Source organism: Chelonus insularis, unplaced genomic scaffold (genome assembly GCF_013357705.1).
Source record: "Chelonus insularis isolate UGA/USDA-ARS -01 unplaced genomic scaffold, ASM1335770v1 contig_12_pilon, whole genome shotgun sequence".
NCBI lineage: Eukaryota > Metazoa > Arthropoda > Insecta > Hymenoptera > Braconidae > Chelonus > Chelonus insularis.
Genome location: NW_023276370.1, coordinates 140,797 through 160,990, shown reverse-complemented (window position 1 = coordinate 160,990; position 20,194 = coordinate 140,797). Strand labels below are relative to the sequence as shown.

The 20,194-nt window shown below is 30.9% G+C and overlaps 1 protein-coding gene across 1 annotated transcript; it reads right to left on the bottom strand.

Annotated features, from left to right (window-relative positions):
* Positions 1 to 9,857: 9,857 nt before the first annotated feature.
* Positions 9,858 to 17,017, bottom strand: LOC118070169 (sodium-coupled monocarboxylate transporter 1-like). Its single transcript, XM_035088605.1, has 13 exons — positions 16,948 to 17,017; positions 16,309 to 16,777; positions 16,083 to 16,242; positions 15,370 to 15,435; positions 14,992 to 15,111; positions 13,530 to 13,684; positions 13,305 to 13,445; positions 13,080 to 13,188; positions 12,345 to 12,454; positions 11,859 to 12,042; positions 10,997 to 11,083; positions 10,638 to 10,819; positions 9,858 to 10,514 (listed from the first exon to the last, which is right to left on the bottom strand). The coding sequence occupies exons 2-13, from the start codon at positions 16,500 to 16,502 to the stop codon at positions 10,340 to 10,342; spliced, it is 1,683 nt and encodes a 560-aa protein (XP_034944496.1). The 5' UTR covers positions 16,503 to 16,777; positions 16,948 to 17,017; the 3' UTR covers positions 9,858 to 10,339.
* Positions 17,018 to 20,194: the final 3,177 nt, after the last annotated feature.

Sequence of the window (20,194 nt, the reverse complement as noted above, 5' to 3'; positions counted from 1 at the left end):
ATTGGTTTAATCAAAAGATAATTCTTAGTTTTTAAGTTATGGATTTTTTAGAAAAAAATGAATATTTTTTTTGACATCGATTTTCATGATATTCTAAAAATTACAAAGACACTCGTAGTTTTTTATGCTTCTTCGATTGAAATTGGTCCCATTTAAAAATAATTAATAGTTTTTGAGCTATAGATTTTTTGTTTTTTTAAAAAAAAAAAAATGTATAACCGCAAGTTTTATATATACGTGAATAAAGGTATTTTTCATCATTTTTTGTATTGTTTTTAGCGTATGAGACTGTTTTGAACAATTTTGATTAGAAATATGTGAAAATTAAAAATCACATTTATAGAGTGTTAATTTTAGGGATGATTTTTACTACTTCGAAACGTTTTTACGAGCTTATCAGAGTGTGAGATCTGTCTGCGTGGTAAGATGATAAAACCGCCCTTTCCTACAAGTAAACGGCAAAGTAAGGAGCTACTGGAAATAGTCCACTTATATAGTGATGAACCCTTTAGAACACAAACCATGAAAGGGGCAAGGTACTTTATTACGTTTGTAAATGATCGATCTAGATGGTGCGAAGTATTCTTCCTTAAAAAGAAAAGTGGTGATTGGAGGCCTTCAAACTCTACCAAGCTTATGCCGAGCGCACGACGGGCAAGAAAATTAAATGTCTTCAAAGTGACAATGGGAGAGAATGTTGCAGCAATGAAGTAGAGATGTACTCACAGAGTCAAGGTATTGAACGACGATTAAGTGTAGTCAGAACGCCACATCAGAACGGAGTTGCAGAGCGCATTAATAGAACCTTGGTCGATATGGCAAGGTATCTTCTGCTTCAGTCACGTTTGCCGCACTTGTTTTGGGCCGACGCGAAAGCGACAGCATGTCATATAGGAAATAGAAGTCTTTTAAGTAGCCTCAATGGATGTACACCCTATTGAAGGGGGCTTAAAAAGGAAAAGATACCACTGAATTATCTACGTGTATTTGGAGCAACTGTATTTGCCCATGATAAGGATCCAACGAAAGGAGAACTTGCTGCAAGGTCACTAAAGGAGATATTTATCGGTTATCCACGCGAGACCAAGGGGTACAGAATCTGGTTACCTGAGAGCAGAAAAATTATTGTTGCTCGTGACGAAATTTATCGAAGATCATATCCTAAAAAACTTGAAAGATCAAGAAGTAGAGATGTCGGTTGATCGAAACTTGGACGGAGAAGAGAAGCGACTGCGGGTTGAACTTGAAAGAGGACTGATGTCGTTGCAGACATTCCAGAGACATCTCTAAACAAGCCTGAAGTAATCTCAAGTCATTCGCCAGTAAGGGGCAGTGAGATCAGACCAGCACCAAGAGGTCGTAGACGACCACATCTCTTGCGTACAGGTTCAAGAGGTCGCCCCAGGAAGTTATTTTTTTTCACCAGAAGCAACGAAGAAGACAACCGTCGAGATAGTTACAAAGATGGAAATGAAACAGATGCCAACACAGACGATATGTTCGTTGGTGTAGCCGAGGTCACTTTAACATATACATTGATGTCTCTAGAGAGTGATGAGTGAAAAAAGGCTATCGTGGCAGAAGTCATAAGTCTACTAAAAAACAATACTTGGAACATTGTTTCACGTCCCCCAGGTCAGAGCGTTGTTGGAAGTCGCGTTATCATGACTAATAAACATGGACCTATTGGTGTTGTTGAGAAGAGAAAAGCTCGCATTGTTGTTAAAGGCTACAGTTAAAAATATGGAGTAGACTGTAACGAGACATTCGCTCCAGTTTCCCGGTTGGAATCAATGAGACTCCTACTTGCTTTGTCAGCTGAATTAAAATTGCATATTAGACAGTTCAATGTATATGCCGCGTATCTTAATGGTCAATTAGAGGGAACTGCATTCATGGAAATTCCTGAAATGTTGCATTTATCATTAAAATAGATTATTAATGATACTCAAATTTCTAAGGGCATTAGAGAAAAAGGTGTCATGATGCTGCAGTACTTAGAGAGAAGGGGAGATGCCTGTAAATTAAATAAAGCGTTGTATGGCTTTAAGCAAGTAGGCCGACAGTAGCACGCCAAACTATCGTCTAAATTGGAGAAACTAGGGCTAACGTCTGCTAAAGTGGAAATTGTTTGTATCATGCTAAAAGAGGTAAAGAGATATTGTTGCTGTTGATTTACGTAGACGATTTCTCAATTGCATCCTCAAACCTGGACTGGATTGAAGAAATCAAAATTAAACTTCAAGAAGAGTTCGAGATCAAGGACTTAGGTCCTGCGAAGCTGTGGCTGGGACTAGAAATCAATCAAACCGACGAATATCTCCGTGAGTCAATCTAGATATATTTCGAGTTTACTTGATAAATACAATATAAGAGATTGCAACTCCGTGATGACACTAGCCGAGCTCACCAGCAAAATAACCAGTCAGCACGATGATAAGACGTCCTGTCATTGGCCTTATAGAGAATTAATTGGTACCTCGATGTATTTGGTTGTCGGTACTCGACCTGACATCGCCAATAAAGTTTCTCGCTTTGCTCAGTTCGTCGAGAAGCCTCGAAAAAAAGATTGGTTAGCAGCGAAATGTATACTAAGATACCTGGCTAGCACAAGAGACCTTGGACTAGTGTACATGAAGAAGGACAAACCGATACACGGGTACTGTAATGCTGATTGGGGAGGCTGTATTAACGATCGACATTTTGTTTTTTGGGTATGTCTTTCTGTTAGATATTCATTGATAATCGTAGAGCGGAACTGCTGGCAACCAACCCTATGTTCCATGCACGAACAAAGCACATTGATATTCGTCATCACATTATCAGAGAAGCCGTTGAGAGTAAAATTGTCTCTATTCATCATGTTTCAATAGAAGAGATGATTGCTGATGTAATAACCAAGGTCTGTCCAAGAGTGTAACAAAAGATGTCTTAGTAGACTAGGGCTCGAAAATTGTGTAGCCCAAAAGTAACGTATGCCTTGAGGAGGAGTGTTGGAACCGATAATACAACACATACGAACACGTTGCTTTTGATCCTGTCTAATTTAAATTTGTTTTCACACTTGTTTTTCTGTTGGTGGTTACTCAAACCGACCTTTTCATTTTTCAATTCATTCTCAGTCAAGTACTTATCACGTAAACACGTATTAAACTGTATTCCTCTAAGTCTAATAAATAATTATACTTATGATATGAAAGTTGTCTCTTACAATGACTTCTCACGCCTACACTATAAAAATATATCATAAAATTCTACAGGTTATGGTCTCAGAATCAAGAGAAAGTGTAGTGTATTTGAAAGCTAAACTGTAAGTATAGGTGAGTTTGAGAATTATTAGTAGATTAAAAGCAAGATTTCGAAATCGTTGGGCGTTATTTATTGCGTATGTTTTTTTTTTCTTATTTGATTGATTTTGGTTGATTCTTGAATTGTTCATGTTATATTACAGAATTCTTTTACAGTTATAAAAATGAATTTCAGAACTAGATGCCGAATTTGACACTGAAATAGATTATTTATATGATCAAATGAAACATCTTTTATCATATGCAATATCAAATAAGTATAATAAGACCGTATTAAAAGATTCGTTAATCAACAATAATGCCTAAGGATTCACAATGCTCTACTCTTCCAATTTTCTGTGACTTGATATAAATATTAAAATCAGCTAAGAGACTATCACGGTAATAATTGATTTAATCTCATCCATAAGCTCAGAGAATCCAACCATACAGACAGTACTGCTTCCAGTTCAGTCCAGTTCTTACTCGAACTTAAGATAATAGTGTCATTCACATAAGGAACCAAGGTATCATCTGGAAGTAAGCTGAATGTATCATTGATGTCAAGGATAAACAAAAAAGGACCAAGTGCCGTCCGTTAGGAAACGTTGACAACAACAGTTTCAGATCGACTAAAACACTTACTTATTCTTACAAATTGCGTTTTATTATCTAGATAAGATTTTAATTGTTCAAGCGGGGTACCTCTAATTCTATAAAACCAAAGTTTATCCAACAACATCTTGGGAATGATCGTATCAAATGCTTTTGCCAAATCAAGGAATGCTAAGGCAGTAAATGTGTATTTTGAGAGAACCGAAAATTATTGATTCAGTTGATTTATTTAATGTTTTTTGAGCTAAGAATAATGATAGCAGATGAGCTACGCCGTAGGATGTGGTCAGGAGAGGTGTACACATACAAAAGACACTCTTCTTGAGCTTATTTATCAGTTTTATTACAAAAATAAATGATTTATCACGTTAACAATTACTTATTAACAATGTACGAGCTTAACTGCACTTTATTGAGACTGAATCGAATTTATCAAGAGCTTAGAACGATTAAGTTTTACAAAATTAGAATGAACGATAATCGAGCACGTGTACTTGAGTGTCGCTTAAGCGTTAATGGCTGCAAACACGTTGTAGCTGGTGTCGGTAGACCTAGCACAATGATAGAGCAACTGTCATTGGCTAGATTGGAGAAGAAGAGCTAGGATTCGCTGAGCGCTGAAACAAGAGCTAGGATAGGGCGAGCGGATGGGGTGAGCTCGACTCAACCTCTCGCAACAAAATGTATTGCTATTAATATTTCTATAAATAGAATCCGAAACAAAAGCAAGAGCCTTAGTTGTACTTTTATACTTTATAAACTCAAACTGTCTTCTTGAGATAACATTATTTATAATAAAGAAATTGTCTAACCTTTTATATACATTTTTTTCCGGGTCTTAACAAGATTCGATATTAAAGATATTGGTCGGTAATTCGTTTGAAGGTGTTTACCTCCAGCTTCAAACAAAGGAATCATTTCAGTAGACTTTAGTGGATTAAGCCACACCCCTTTGCAAATACAAACGTTAAAAATATATTCTAAGGGCAGTGTTACATATGTAGCTATACATTTAGACTCGAGTGCTGATTCCATCATCGCCACCAGTCGTATTTTTTAAATTCTGAATAACTTTTAACACTTTATTATAATTAGTAAGGTATACGAATATGGTCGTATCATTATGTTTGACTAGATTTACGCCAGAGCTAACATTAGTATCAATTTTCCTAGCGAGGTTAACCCCAACTCTACTGAGAAAAGTAATAAACTACTCTGCTATTAATTGAATATTTATTACAATTTCATCGTCTGCAACTATGTAATCAAGATCATGTGAAGTGCTCGATTCCTACGGAGCTTACAATTGATTAAATTCCAGAATTGTTTACTGTTGGTAAACTTATTGACCATAATAATTTCAAATCTAATCTCTGCAAGTTTGATCAGGTTACTTAATACATTGCAGTTTCTGATGTATTTTTTTTTAAAGGTCACGTTATTTCTATTAAAATTCCATGCATTATATAAGATTTCTTTGTTTTTACATGAAACAGTTAAGCCCTTTATAATCCAAACTTTATAGCGTTTAAAATTGCGAACACAGTCTATCGCCCTAACGGTTGCATTATTAATCGAAGATTTTACATTGTCTACTAACAGACACTAGTGACTTCGTCTGCGTAATGTGTATAATCACGTTAGAAAAACTTAAATTTATTAAATCGATTCCGTTTTTTATAGTTTAGAACAAATTTTATTGTTATAAACAAAAAGAGTGGGTTTCTATTCATATTTCACAGTTCGTAACTTCATTTTTGTAAAAAAAAATACGTGTTGGAAGAACTCAATTATGTTACATAGAACCCGTTTTCAATTTTTTATAACAAATTCAATTGTTGTAAATAATTCACATGATCAAAAAGAACCTTATAACCTTTCTGACAAACAGACACCAGAAATTTATATAGTATAGATAATGTTATTGAAGATGTTATCGGGATCCTCATATTTCAGCAGGTCAGTCCAGTTGATTCCACAGCTGAGTTTGTGTAAAAGCTTTTAGTTCAGGCCAAACTTATCAGGCTGTTCAAGAAACTGCTTATTAGGGCAAATTGCCAGCAATATTGGATGATGATCAGTAAAAACATTAGAATAAAAACAAGAACTGATGATACCAAGGTCGGATTTTACAAAAAAATTGTCAATATACGAACCGTCAGTAATACTTGGTCTAGTGATACTATTAATATACGCTATATATCTATAGTCTAGTAAACATGATAATAAATTATTTACTCCAGAGTCTGGTTGCATTAAGTCTATGTTGAAGTACCATCAATAACATGGTTCTCATACTTTTTATTAGCTCTCACCAAGTCCGCCAAAGTCGTGACAAAAATAGCCTTACAGATATCAAGGCATTGATAAACACCACTAATTTTTAATTCTCTACTGTCACAAAGCTTAACTACAACAGAAAAATATCAGTGCTCTGCAGTGGTCTGGGTGCGACCCGAAAGGTCCACATGAACAACTTCCCAGTGGAAATTTAGAATTTATCATAAGATTAAATTTCGGTTCCTTTACAACTATTTAATTGTGATAGGAAAAAAATCGTTGTTAATCATGATACATAGTTAGTATCGTCACGTACTCTTTTTTTAGTTTTATTGCTTTTCGCCACGTGCGTTTTCCAAAAGCAATAAAATATCTAAAAGATGATTTCCTCAACCACTCTTCGAAAACTTTTCTATTTTAACGAAATCTTAAGAAATATCAACGGAAAAATAACTTAAGTAATAATCGTTAACCTCAATCCTTAAGTTTTATTGCTTTTCATTTTTAGCTTGTCTAAAATATATTTTAAATAATTATGTGAAATAATTGAAATACATTCAGACATTACACTATCATAGCGTCTTTAATGCTATTTTCTCAATCCTAACACGAATTCAAAATTCTTTTATTGCTGATTTTGTTTTTTAACAATCGTTAACTAAGCAAACATTGTGTTATAAGGAATTAAGATTCGATTAAAAAGAACTGGTCAAGATTTTTGATTAACTAAATGGTATTTTATGATTTTGTATTAAGCAACATCTATTATCATGGTTAAGTACTGTTTATATACCGTAAATCCAAGTGCGCTATCCGTGTAGACACTTTTAACATGCTCAGCTTCTTCAATGTTAAATATCGTAAACTATCAATAGATTTTTGACACATGACAAACTGCTTCCAGCGACTATATCCGCGCAGTATCCATGAAAACATTGCATAGTAATAAATTGATCAAAAAAAGTATTATATAGTCCAGTCAATATAGGAGGCTTGGCTCCATTTGTCTTGAAAATTTTTGTACAAAGGGCAATTTTTAATTTTCTAATGTCAAAATATCCGTAATGACCTGTAGAAAAAATGTGCCCAAAAACGAAAGTGCGCTGATTTTTTTTTATATGATTTTTTCGCATTTTAGTGGTCCCGTGTATCTAAGCGAGACAGCACTATAGGCGGCACCACGCGCTAGAGAAGGACATAACTATCGGAATGAAAAAATCGTATTTTCGATAAAAAAATGGAGTTTTCTTGTTCAATATTATTTTATTAATTATTTGATGAACAAAAAAACCTACAAAATCATCAATTTCTTAAAGTTGGTAATTTTTTCATTTATTTATAAAAATTTGTTTTTTTATTTATGTATAAAAAATTTCTTCATTATAGTAAATAATATATTTATTTATTATATTAATTTGATATTTTTTTTTATTTTTTGGGTCGAATATTTGCCTAAAATAAGTAAATAAATAATGAATGAATATAATAAATAAATATATTATTTACTATAATGAAGAAATTTTTTATACATAAATAAAAAAACAAATTTTTATAAATAAATGAAAAAATTACCAACTTTAAGAAATTGATGATTTTGTAGGTTTTTTTGTTCATCAAATAATTAATAAAATAATATTGAACAAGAAAACTCCATTTTTTTTATCGAAAATACGATTTTTTCATTCCGATAGTTATGTCCTTCTCTAGCGCGTGGTGCCGCCTATAGTGCTGTCTCGCTTAGATACACGGGACCACTAAAATGCGAAAAAATCATATAAAAAAAAATCAGCGCACTTTCGTTTTTGGGCACATTTTTTCTACAGGTCATTACGGATATTTTGACATTAGAAAATTAAAAATTGCCCTTTGTACAAAAATTTTCAAGACAAATGGAGCCAAGCCTCCTATATTGACTGGACTATATATGGTATTTTCGTAGTTTAAACGAGCCAACTACAAATACGTATCATTTTGTAATGGTATTAAAAGAATACTAATGAACTCATAGGCATTAATAATAAACGGAAAAAAATTTGAAATTTATCATGAGATTAAATTTTCGTTCCTTTACAACAATTTAATTGTTATAGAAACAAAACTGTCGTTAATCATAATACATAGTCAAGGTGGGAGCTACATATGACGAATACAGGCACGCCTAACTGGAAGATCCAGGTTCGAGTCCTGATCTTGACAGAATATAATTTTCTGTCCCGAGCTAATTGTAGAGTTGTCTATATGTGTTTAATTGGATAAAGTGGAGGTGCACACCTAGAAAGGAACGTCTTCCAAAAGAAAATTCCCGTTGGACAAACTTAAATGCTTTTCATAAAACCCGTTTCCAATTGTTTATGACAGATTTAATTGTTATATCGTATAGAAATAAATGAAATCCTATTGAAAAATACTTCAACTTTTAATCGGACCTACTTTGGGTGCACCTAAAAACTGGTCATTTTTACTCACGATCTCATAGGTAATTCTTAGACAACCAAGTGGGATTCAGGAAATTTTGATAGGAAAAAAAAGCATTTAATAGGAGTCAATAGGAAATTTCTAATGCAATTTTTCTATTGAACTATCTTCTTCTAATAGGGTTATTTAACCTTTAGGCTGCGGAGCTGGTCGATATATGGACCAGCAGTCAGGTCAGCGACTCTATCTGAGATATCCAGTGATATTATCTATACATTTTACATTTTGAGAGGTCAATTTGTACTGAAATTTCCCCGCAGAAAGGTAAAGCAAGGATTTTAAGTGCTATAGTTTCATGAAAATAGTTTTTTGTGAACGATGGTTATCGCCCTCGTCATTTATACTTGGTGCGTATTTTTTTTTAATCTATAGGGCTTTTTTGAGATTCTACGACTTTTTATACGATGAATAAAACGAATTTCAATAAATAAGTTTAATCTAATTATTTAATAAACAATTAATTGATAACATTTATTAAAAAATGATTTATTTATCAAGCTATAGGTACCCAGTATAGCTCCCCTCTCCATAGATACACCCCCCTAATTTAATAAAGTTTGCTTTATCTTTTATTATTGTTATGAAGATATGAGCAATTTTTTTAACAAAAAAAAAAAATGATCTATATTAATGGGGCTTTTAAAGATTTCTCAATAAATTTTATGATATAAACTTTACACCATTGTTGCCGAGTAACTAGAAATTTTAGAAAGCATAACCTCAAAGATGCTGATTTTAATGGAATAGAGGCACGATAGTGCCTTCGTTACTTTCATTTATACTTGGCGCTCGAGACACTACTGAAATAAACGTGTCTCGTGATACTGGTAGATATGTTTTTTACGCCACATACTTAGGAGAATACGGGGCAAGACGATTTTTGGTAACTTAGTGAGGAAAAACGGATCCCCCGAAGCTGTTAATACGATAGTTAACATTAATTCGAAAATATGCTTATCATTCAAATTACATTGTTATATATTTAAGTCATTTTAAAATTCAAAAAGCCGTTTTGCTCCATGGATCCGTCCTGCCCCGTATTCCCCTACATGTATTTTTGCTCAAAATAAGGAATTGACAACATATTAATATTACAAAGGGATTAAAGAGTTTTGAGCTAAACTACATGATTTCCAAAAATCTAATTACTATAAATAAATAGTATTCGTATAGTTAGGAATTTTTTTCAGAAAAAAAAAATTTGGTGGAAAAAACTCGAATTTATTGCAAAGATCCTGGTTTCAATTACTTTCAACAAATTCAATTGTCATAAACAAAAAGTAGCCTATGTTACTCCTGACATCCTTTTCATGTCGAATAATTTTCTGAGGTTAGTTTAAGCCAGTTTTCTCAAAATTACAGACAGGCACTCTAATTTTATCTGTATAGATTAATACAATATGATCATTAATCCGTATTTATCAATAAGCATTCATCACTCGTACATTTCTTACGACAATTTTCCATCGAACAATTAGTGTCTAATATTAGAATATTTGAAAATAGTAAATTTAAAAGCATAGCAAAATTGATCACAAAATGATCTTTCCGCTATTTGCCAACATGTATTAGATACAAAATTTTCTCAATATAACATTTAAAGAAAAAATAAATATACAGTATAGTTTTTGTGCCCAATAATATTCTTTTGTACATAACATCATTTTACTCAACCTCTTTTTTTATTTTCGGGGCAAAAGACGATGTATAACTGGTGTATACAATTTTCTATCTTCGTATTTGTATCTATTAGGTCCAGTAAGCCATGAAACGAAGAGCCCAATAAAAATTGCAGTCAAAAATCCAACCCATGTATACCACAAATAAGACATTTGATAGATGAAGAAAGGTTGCTCACTGGAAAAAAAATGAATGATGTTATTCTAAGTTAAAATAACTCACTACTTATCATTGGATCCAATAAACATTATAATATAATAAAGAGAACTTATAATATTATATCATATTATATCATATTACTTTGTAGTATTCTTAATTAGAGAAGTGAAATCAGTAGCAGTTCGTTGTAGAGATTCAGAACACCCTTCAATAGATACGGGCTTGACAGGAAAGCTGATAATTCCGTTAGAAACAGCAGCTTGTGTACCAAAAGAGATCCAAGCGACTAGATGTAAGCTGACCATAGCCCCAACCAATGCTCCCTATTTTGGATTTAACTAATTTAACTATAAATTCGTTTTTTTTGAAGCTAAGGAACAATTTTTTTTAGGTTTGTTTGTAACTTAATGTAAGTAGTAAAACGATAATTAATAAGATTTACATTATTTGCAAACAATAGTTTTATGATATTGCTAAAAATGTAGATATAGTTTTCTCACCGTCGCATTTGCATGGGGGAAAAACATTCCTAACGTAAAAATACCGAGAAGAGGACCAGCTGTTATGCCTGACAGACTTTTGGCTGCCTAAAAATTATCTAATAACAGTTACTGTCAAATTGATTATTATTACAAACTGATAACAGTAGAATAATTATTAATTAATTTTCTCATTCTTTTACATTTTACATAAAATTTTTGGATGAATGCACACTACGAATTCAAGTATTTAAAAGCTGAACACTTGAAGTGTTTACAATATTAAATCTTATAAACGAATTACAATAATGAATTTTAAATGGTTCGCGGCATTTTCTATAATGTTATAAACTGTTTATGGTATTCAACATTGTAAACACTTAGAAGTTTAATTATAAAATGCTTTCAGCATTTTATCACTAGATACTTGAAATGTTCCCGGATTTAGTGCATGGATCACAAATAATTGATCAATTAGTTATTGTTCAAAAACACACGCTTTTCTATTATTGTTGTTATTTTTTTCCCTAAAATTTTTTCAATAAAATGACTCAAATAATATTAGTTTGCAATTAGTTTGTAGCTCTCATTTACTCACAACATGTCTACAATGACACTATGCCAGAGTAGCAGTATTGAGTGTAATTAAGATAATAAAGAAGCTTTGAGAGCAAGTAGAGTGCATATGCATGAACTCTTTTATTCATGACGGATTTATCAAAATATTCTGAAAATTTTATGAAAAATTCCAGAAAAACATTTCACATACATCAAAAGTAAAAAAGAATATTATACTTAAAAAATCCTGTAATCCATGTGCTGTTGTAATTCATGTCTTTATAATCATCACTATTAAAATAATTTTCTAAAGAAAATTGATTACCTGAATTAGGCCTGTCAGCTTTTCTACTACAAACACTAAAGCCACACATATAACGCCAATTAAAACAACCGTAAACTTTATGATTCGACTCGCAGTCACAGGTGATAATGGCCTCTTTAATAAAGGTTTAATCATATCCTCGTAGATAACACCGGACATTGAGTTTAAGCTCGTAGACATAGTGCTAAAAATTATCGTCATAAATAATTTTCATTAAAAAGAATTTATAGACACAATTTTGAAACTTTTTTAGAAAAGTGTAATGTTATGCAGATTTTAGTGCATTTAATATACATATCATACGAATATAAAGGCAAATTGTTCAGTGAATAAATATTAATAATATGCTGTATTTTTGATAAAAATCAAATTAAATCTTTCTCAAAATTCATAGAATATAAGTACTTATGTGCAATGCATAACATTTTATGTTATAGTTTTTTCATCTAAATTGTTATTTAAAAACGAAGAATCACATTTTCCTACCTTAAAGCTGCACTAAAAACTCCAGAAACAAACAGACCCGGTAATCCTGGTATTGATTGTGTCATTTCCATAACAAAAAAAGGAAGTAATTGGTCAGACTTACGAATTTGCTACAAACAAATAAACATTATAATCAATCACAATCGTATTTATCTTATTAACTATTTAGTCATTTATTTCTTATAAATATGAGATTCGATGCATTATTTGCTCACACAACGAACTTTTCACTCCTATTGATCGTTCATTATATGTTGTTTTAATTACAATTTGATAAAAATTTTATTGATTGATATTTTATATATTTATTAAAATTTTAAATTTCGTTGTATTATTGTTTTTTGTATTAAAAATTGTCTATGACAAATTAAAACTGTTATAAGCTATATTCAATTATCATAGGTCATACGAAGTCATTGACAACAATATTATCATCAAGATTTATCAAATTTTTTAACAATTCTGATCACATGATAAGTGAAGTGAATTTTTAATTGATCTTTGCTTTATTTAATTTACATTTTTTTTGTGATAAAAAGGAAAAGCTGACAAAGATATAGCAAAATTACAAATTTCAAAACTAAACCCCATTACGATAACTTTTTAATGGGAAGTTGGTAAATATTTTATTTTATCTGAGTGATTTCTTATTTCTTATTTGTTTAGTTATCAAAGTATACAATATTGATTATTTTATTTAATCAACCATCAGAATAATAATGAATATGTACTTACTCTTGTTGATAAAGGATCACATTTATAAAATGTCGCATAAATAACTAGACCAGTGAAGCAGCTTAATGAAACGATACAGATTATTCCAATAGTCATTATCATACTGGTACTAAAAAAAGAATCATCTTTGAGATAATTTTTTAGAGTGAAAATGTTTTGTTCGTAAGTTTATTTTAAACTTAAAGTAACAAAAGAAAGTTTTGTTGGAAAGAAAATAAAACTAACATGTTCGACTTTTTTAAGTTTGGCATTGCAAGACAACGCTGTACCATCGCTTGGTTTACAGAACAGGTGGCGAGCCAATGTAAGTAGCTACCGAAAACAACACTCCAAAAAGTATGTCGTATTGCTGGGTTTGGATCCATACTAGTTTAGAAAGAAGAAGAAACTGTGATTACACAAAATTTAATAATGCTTCATTAAGCTTTATTTTCGTTTCTCGATAATTACTTAAAGAACTCAATTCTTCCACTGTCGAGATTTCTTTGCCAAACTTCTCCAACTCCACCAACTTCCCTTGTTCCAAGGACTAGAACGATAATTATTCCACCAAACATTACGACAGTTTGAATAGTGTCTGTCCAAACGACTGCCTTCAATCCACCCTTTGAAATTAACATTTTTATGTTATTTGATTTGTACTGCTTAACTTTTTTTTTCTTCTTAGAATGTATCAAACTTTGTATAATGAATATCCTTTCTATTATTTTATTTATAAAGACAGAACAGAGGTGAAATAGAAAAAAACATTTTTACACTTCTGAATAGAAATAAATTTTAACTTATACGACTTTCACCGAGAAAATCGCGATTCGAAAAGAAAAATTAAATTTCCATTTTTTGGGGTATTTCTGCAAAAATGAGAGGTAAACTCAAATTTTTTTTTTAATTTCTGTAGCCCATTCAAAAGAGCAACATGCAAATAACAAAGAATGTGGCTTTTTCAAATTGTATTAAATTTTTTCAACCATGTTTTACAAGGTTGAAAGCCAAGGTAAAATTAGACTATAAAAGGTTAATAAATAAACTTTCAAATTTTTTCATTCATCTTCTGAGTTTTTAATTAGCTACTATTGTGGTAATTTTATACTTTCGCGGTCCCCTCGTTTTTTGGCTCTAGAAAATCGAAAAATCATCCGATTATAATGATTTTTTTTTTAATCTTTGTTTTTATGGCGGATTTATTAAAAAAAATATAGGAAATATCTCACCTAGAAATTTCACATAGTTTCATGACTTCCAATGTAATCATAAATGCACTTCTTTAGATATAAAATTCACATTTGGTCTGCTTCCCCCCCCCTGCCATCACAATTCTCTTTAACAGTAAACGTCAGTAGGATACCATTTTTTCTAATGGTGATAATTTTTAACTTTTTGAAGTTTACTTATAATATTTTATACTTGATTAGTAATTTCTAGAATGTTTTTATTCACATTATTCCGATAATAACTTAATAAAAACGGCACAAACGATGATATGTAAGAAACGGTCAATTTTAAGAAAAGTTGTTATTATTTTAAATTGTAAAAATATGAAAAATCAACATTTTTATATACATTTTTTTTTTTAATTTGTTTGTTTTTTTTTTGGGTCGACTATGAAAAAAAATATAACAACTTCATACGATAACTTGTGAAAAAGTTATCAACAATTATACGTAAATGAGTACATTTACATAAACATTTAAAGCTCTGCAACCAATACAAATCTCCTTTTTTTTTCATTTTCATAATTGTTTCCGTAAATCCGCCGTAAAAACAAAAAGTTTAGAAAAAAAATCACTCCAATATGTTGATGTATTTTTAAGCTGTAAAAAAGCATGTTAAGTTATATAGTTGCCTACAAGATCATAGTTTATGAAGCCTTTTGTTGAGTAAAAATAAAATGTTTTTCGACTTTCATGCTTACCAAGGTTGTATAGAAGATACAAACGGCGCAGACAAGTGGTGTCACAATGTGTAAATCTATTCCAGTCACTTGATTGAACGCTAGCGCCGGAACATACACTACTAGAGGTATGTAAAGTAGCTGCAATTGCAAAGGCCAATTAAGCGAACGGAAAATCAAGAGGAAGAAGGCTTGTTATATTGTTGTCTTGCACACATGGCGCTTCAACGTGATCAATTGGATGATGCTCGGCAATGATCTTGAAGCTGAGGCGATATTTTGAATGTTGATCTCATTTTTGTGGAGAAAGAGGCCAAATTTTTTATGAAGATAAATGTGTAGTTAGAAAGTCATTATTCCAGGATACGCTAATAAATAATTTACCCCTTAAAGCCTCACCATTTTTATGATGAATATTACTGAACCCAGAAGTTTGACATACTGATTGAATCTTAGCTCCAGGTACTGAAAGGAAACATTCCCAAAACTCTTTATTACTGGTATTCATAATCTTTATAATAAAAAAAAATAACCAAAAAAATCCATAAATGTATTTGATTTTGAATTCTCCACAGTCTCGTTATTCACTTTTTTCCTAAAGCTTATCCTTACAATAGAAGTTTCATGAGAAAAATATCATTTATCTATTTTGTAATTTCAATTACATTTACCTTCTTAAATAAGCATAAGTGAACGCTATTTCTTTAATTTTCCACAACACTAAGTCTTATCATGTTTACGTAATTTAATGTTATATGCGGAGATAATTTTTGCACTAACCATAAGTAAAAAATGACGAGTCCACGTTTCGAAGTTTAGAAGTAAAAATATTTCTGTTCAACAGTGAATTTTGGGTCATTGTAAGTAATTATTTTATTCATATACCTTTTATGTATCAAATTTACTTACAAAAACTTAAAATTTACTATCAAATAGTAATATTTAAACTTCTAAACTTTGAAACGTGGACTTCTCACTGTTTGCACTTACATTTAGTGAAAACATTTTCTCCATGTAATCTTTTCAAGTTTCATGGTATGAATAATTTTTCACAGAAAATGATTTGTAAAAATTGAACTTTTTTCATTCGCAATAAAATGAGTGACTTTTACCTTATATGATGAAGTAATTTGAAGACGATAGAAGACTGGTAAATAGACGAGTGCCATTGTGAGGGGAACGCACGCGTCAGCAATCACAATAGACCAATATTGAGTACCATAAACGTACATCTCAGCTGGAAGCCCCAATATTGAAATGCCAGATATGTAACTGTGATAATAATTTATTAGATATACAATGTTATTTATTTTATTGAAAATATGGCCAAATACTTACCTAGATATAAGTGACATACTTATAGGAAAAATTGACATTGTTTGTCCACCGACAAGATACTCCTTTACTGCATCAGGGCATTTTCGAGCTTTGTAAGCATGATAAATACCAACAATTGCTGAAACTCCTAACATTATTAAAAAAACTGTACAATCGATCCAATCGAAAGTTCGTTTATCAATTTGTTCATTCATTTTTCAATGAAATGAATTTTTGACTGATTTAGTTGCTTTAATTATGAAGAATAGTTTTATTACTATATATTTAAGCCTTAATACTAACAGAGTATTACTGACATAATGGGCTACACAAAACTGACATGAACCAGGCCGTAGACTCCAATGTACCAACCAAGGAGACGATTGAATAATTGCAGAGCATAATGATTTCTCTCTTTATTCGTCCCTCTTCTCTTTTTTCTACTGTGTATGAACAACGTTAATAGCCGTTTCGCATAAAATAATATCGTCTGCAAAGCATTCAGAGTTTTGTAGAATAATTTTGTTTTAGAAAATGATAATGGAAAAGTTTTAAAGATGAATTAAGATAACCTAATTTGATATATAGATAAGACCACAATAGTTTATTAGTTACTAATAATGTTATTTATCTAATTAATGAATAAACAATGGTACGCACCCAGGCAGAAATATATATATAGCACAAACTCGGGTTGGCCAGCGACTAGCCAGGGAAACTAGCTAGCCGCGACCTAGCAAAGTGACGCTTGTTCTAGCCGAACGCAAGATTGAATAAATAAAAAAACGTTTTGTTTATAATTATGACTATTAATTGATGTTAACATTATGAACAAAAAGGACTTTTGAAGTAAAACTTCATTACGCACGCTAGACTTGAGGCGAAAACTGGTAAATGCGTGATGAGAGCGTTACGAAAAGTGTGATCGGGAAAGGCGAACGAAAGTTGAGAGGGAGATATAAGTTAGAGGGATCTATCCAAGATATTCGAGTTTTTCCAATGCGAAATTTTCCCTTTTAATAAGAAAATGTTACTAACCATATCACATAGATATTAACGAAGTTTTTTCGTTTAAAGCAATTAAATTTACTATAAATAATTAAAAACGAGATCTATGCAAGGTATTCAAGTTCATTTGACGGAAATCTTTGCTATCGAAGTGATGTCACTGACTATGTTACACAAATAATAAAGACTTTGAGAACACACAATTTAATCGTTATAAATAAGCAGAAATTACAGCTCATGATATAATTCAATTTTTTTTGTGTTCGTTAATAATACATACAAATTCCTGACTTTTTTTTAATCATACCCGAACAAGAATGTACAAAGGGCCCATGTCTGGCTCATTACTGGGTGCCTTTCTTGCAATAATGGGCAGATAACGTAAACCATTACTGGGCCATTCAATTATAATCTCTGGATGATAACTTCGGGCAATCATTGGCAGCCAATAATATTAAAAAATTACTGGCCCAGTGATGGCAGTTAGGAAAAAAATTAATTACCCATTAATTTATTATAATTTAACTCACTAAATCATAATAATTTTAGCAATAATAATAATTTCAATGACAATAGTATAATATAAGTTCTTATTCTCATTGAAATCTAATTTGCAGCCATGAGAAATCCTTGAATAATCTACTAATTTAACTATAATTATTAATTATTATTATCATTCTTACTCGCATATGAACATTACATTTACAATACTATAAATTGTAATTACAAGAAAATTGTTTTTTATTCGATGGAATAGATTAATCAAATATTTAGTTATTATTTAATATAAATTTTTAATTCTAATTTTAAATGAATCTTTCATTCAAAAGAAAAAAATTATTAGATGTTTTTGAAAATGAAAAGTGATAAAAAATTATAAGAATAAGTTTATTCACACCATTCGTGAATAAAAAATGAAATTTCTAGTCCATAAATAGTTATGAAGTAGGTCTCGCTGAGTATCTTTCTTTCTGACCTCCACCACGATCCTTTGCACCAGAGAACCATTTGCCCACCTGATCCGCTAAATTTTTTGACGTTTTGGAGCACTTAGGATGCTCCATAGTGACATCTGAAAAAATAATTATCATCAATTTGTTATAAATTACAGTCTATAGATTCTTATTAAACAATTTTTTGTTATAAAATAAAGAATAGCTTATACGTACGGAAGAAGTATTTCATAATGATTAGAAAGCAAGCTTCGATGTTTGAATACTAATTTTCTAAGCATTTAAATGTATGAGTGCTACTAAAATCGTTTTTTTCAACACTGTTTATTTTTCGTCCTGTACCAGAAACTCGAGTTCGATATCCTTGGTGATTGTTTGAGCCACTATTTTACTAATTGCTAGACTTACTTTGTCCTCTCCAATTATAGTTGTTTGATATAGAGAAATCTAAGAGATAAGCAATTATATTTTTTAATTTTATATTATTAGTGAAAGTCATTGAGTATTTAATACATCTATACAATATTTTGAAGATTTTTTCATCATTTAAGATTGTTGGTGCTTAAATTAATGAAAATATATTTACCAAGGCATTTTTATTTTCCTCATTTTCCGAAAGTTGTGATTCGAAATCAAAAGAATCTTTCAGCATCCTGAGTGGAGGCATCTTATTTAATCCTTGCTCTCTTGTATCTTTAAAATTTACTATTTCACTACGTCTATCATTCACTGTTATTACAGAATGTTTTAATTTATCAGTTTTGTGTGCGATGTCATATAATATGCTTCTTTTGACTGATTCTAGTGTTTTAGTCAGTGATGCTGTCATTTTCCTAAATTTTTAGTTGATATAATTTTTGAAAAATCTGAATAATCTAATATCACAAACAGAGAAAAAAAATAGATTTATAAATTATTTTATTATTTAGTTTTTTAGATATATTTCTTTGTGTTTTCGTGAATATTTATAATTTGTTTACTATAAATTTACTTAAATTGAATATTATTATTTACTAGTAAGTTTCTCGTATTTTTCACTATTTTAAACCAAAAATTGAATAAAAAAAACAAAACTTACCAGTTAATTCTGAGGATAATGCCTCTGTAAAAGATGTGTTTGTAGCACCAGGTACTTTTTCTAGTACAAAGAAACTGACTGATTCCGATGATAAGGTATCTTAAACTTTTTCTTTATTGGATTGGATGCTTTTTCTGGTACATCAATCAAAGAGAAAAAATTAAAAAAAAAAACGGAACATTATTAAAATGAATTGAATGTGATGATGAAAGGTATTATAACTAATTTTTTATTAGAAAATGAGAGTATTATTTTTTTAAATAAAGAAAAAAACACCAATAAAGAATCAAATTTTCGTTATTAATTATTAGCAAAGAGTAAACATTCACTTCGTGACATTGTGGGCATATTCATCAATTCTTGGCGCACTAATTTGTCTGGTAAATTTGTAGGTTTATCATTCGATGTTATTTTTTCGTTGTCTGTAGATTCAAAGTCTTGTTTTATGTGCGATCTTTCTAATTATCGCAACCAGATAAATGTGAATTTTTACGCGGTGAAGTAAATTATCTGGATCATATCATTAGTAATAAAGGGTTGAAGCCTGATTAGAAGCGAAATTAGATGCAGTAAAAAATTTCCTGTACCGGAAACGCAAAAAAATATTAGAGCTTTTCTTGGTTTAACTGGATATTGAAGCAGATTGTTTAAGAATTTTTTACAAATTCCAAACCATTGACGCGTTTATTAGAAAAGAATAGAGATTTTGAATGGTCTCAAGAAGCACGAGGAAAAAAATATATCTTAACAATTCAGGATCAGTTATTAAAGTATAGTGTCGCGATTCCCCTTGAAAATATGACCGCGATTCCGGTTGCGGATGCATTTATTAAAAGATTTATTTGTGTGTTTCGAGCACTCAATGATT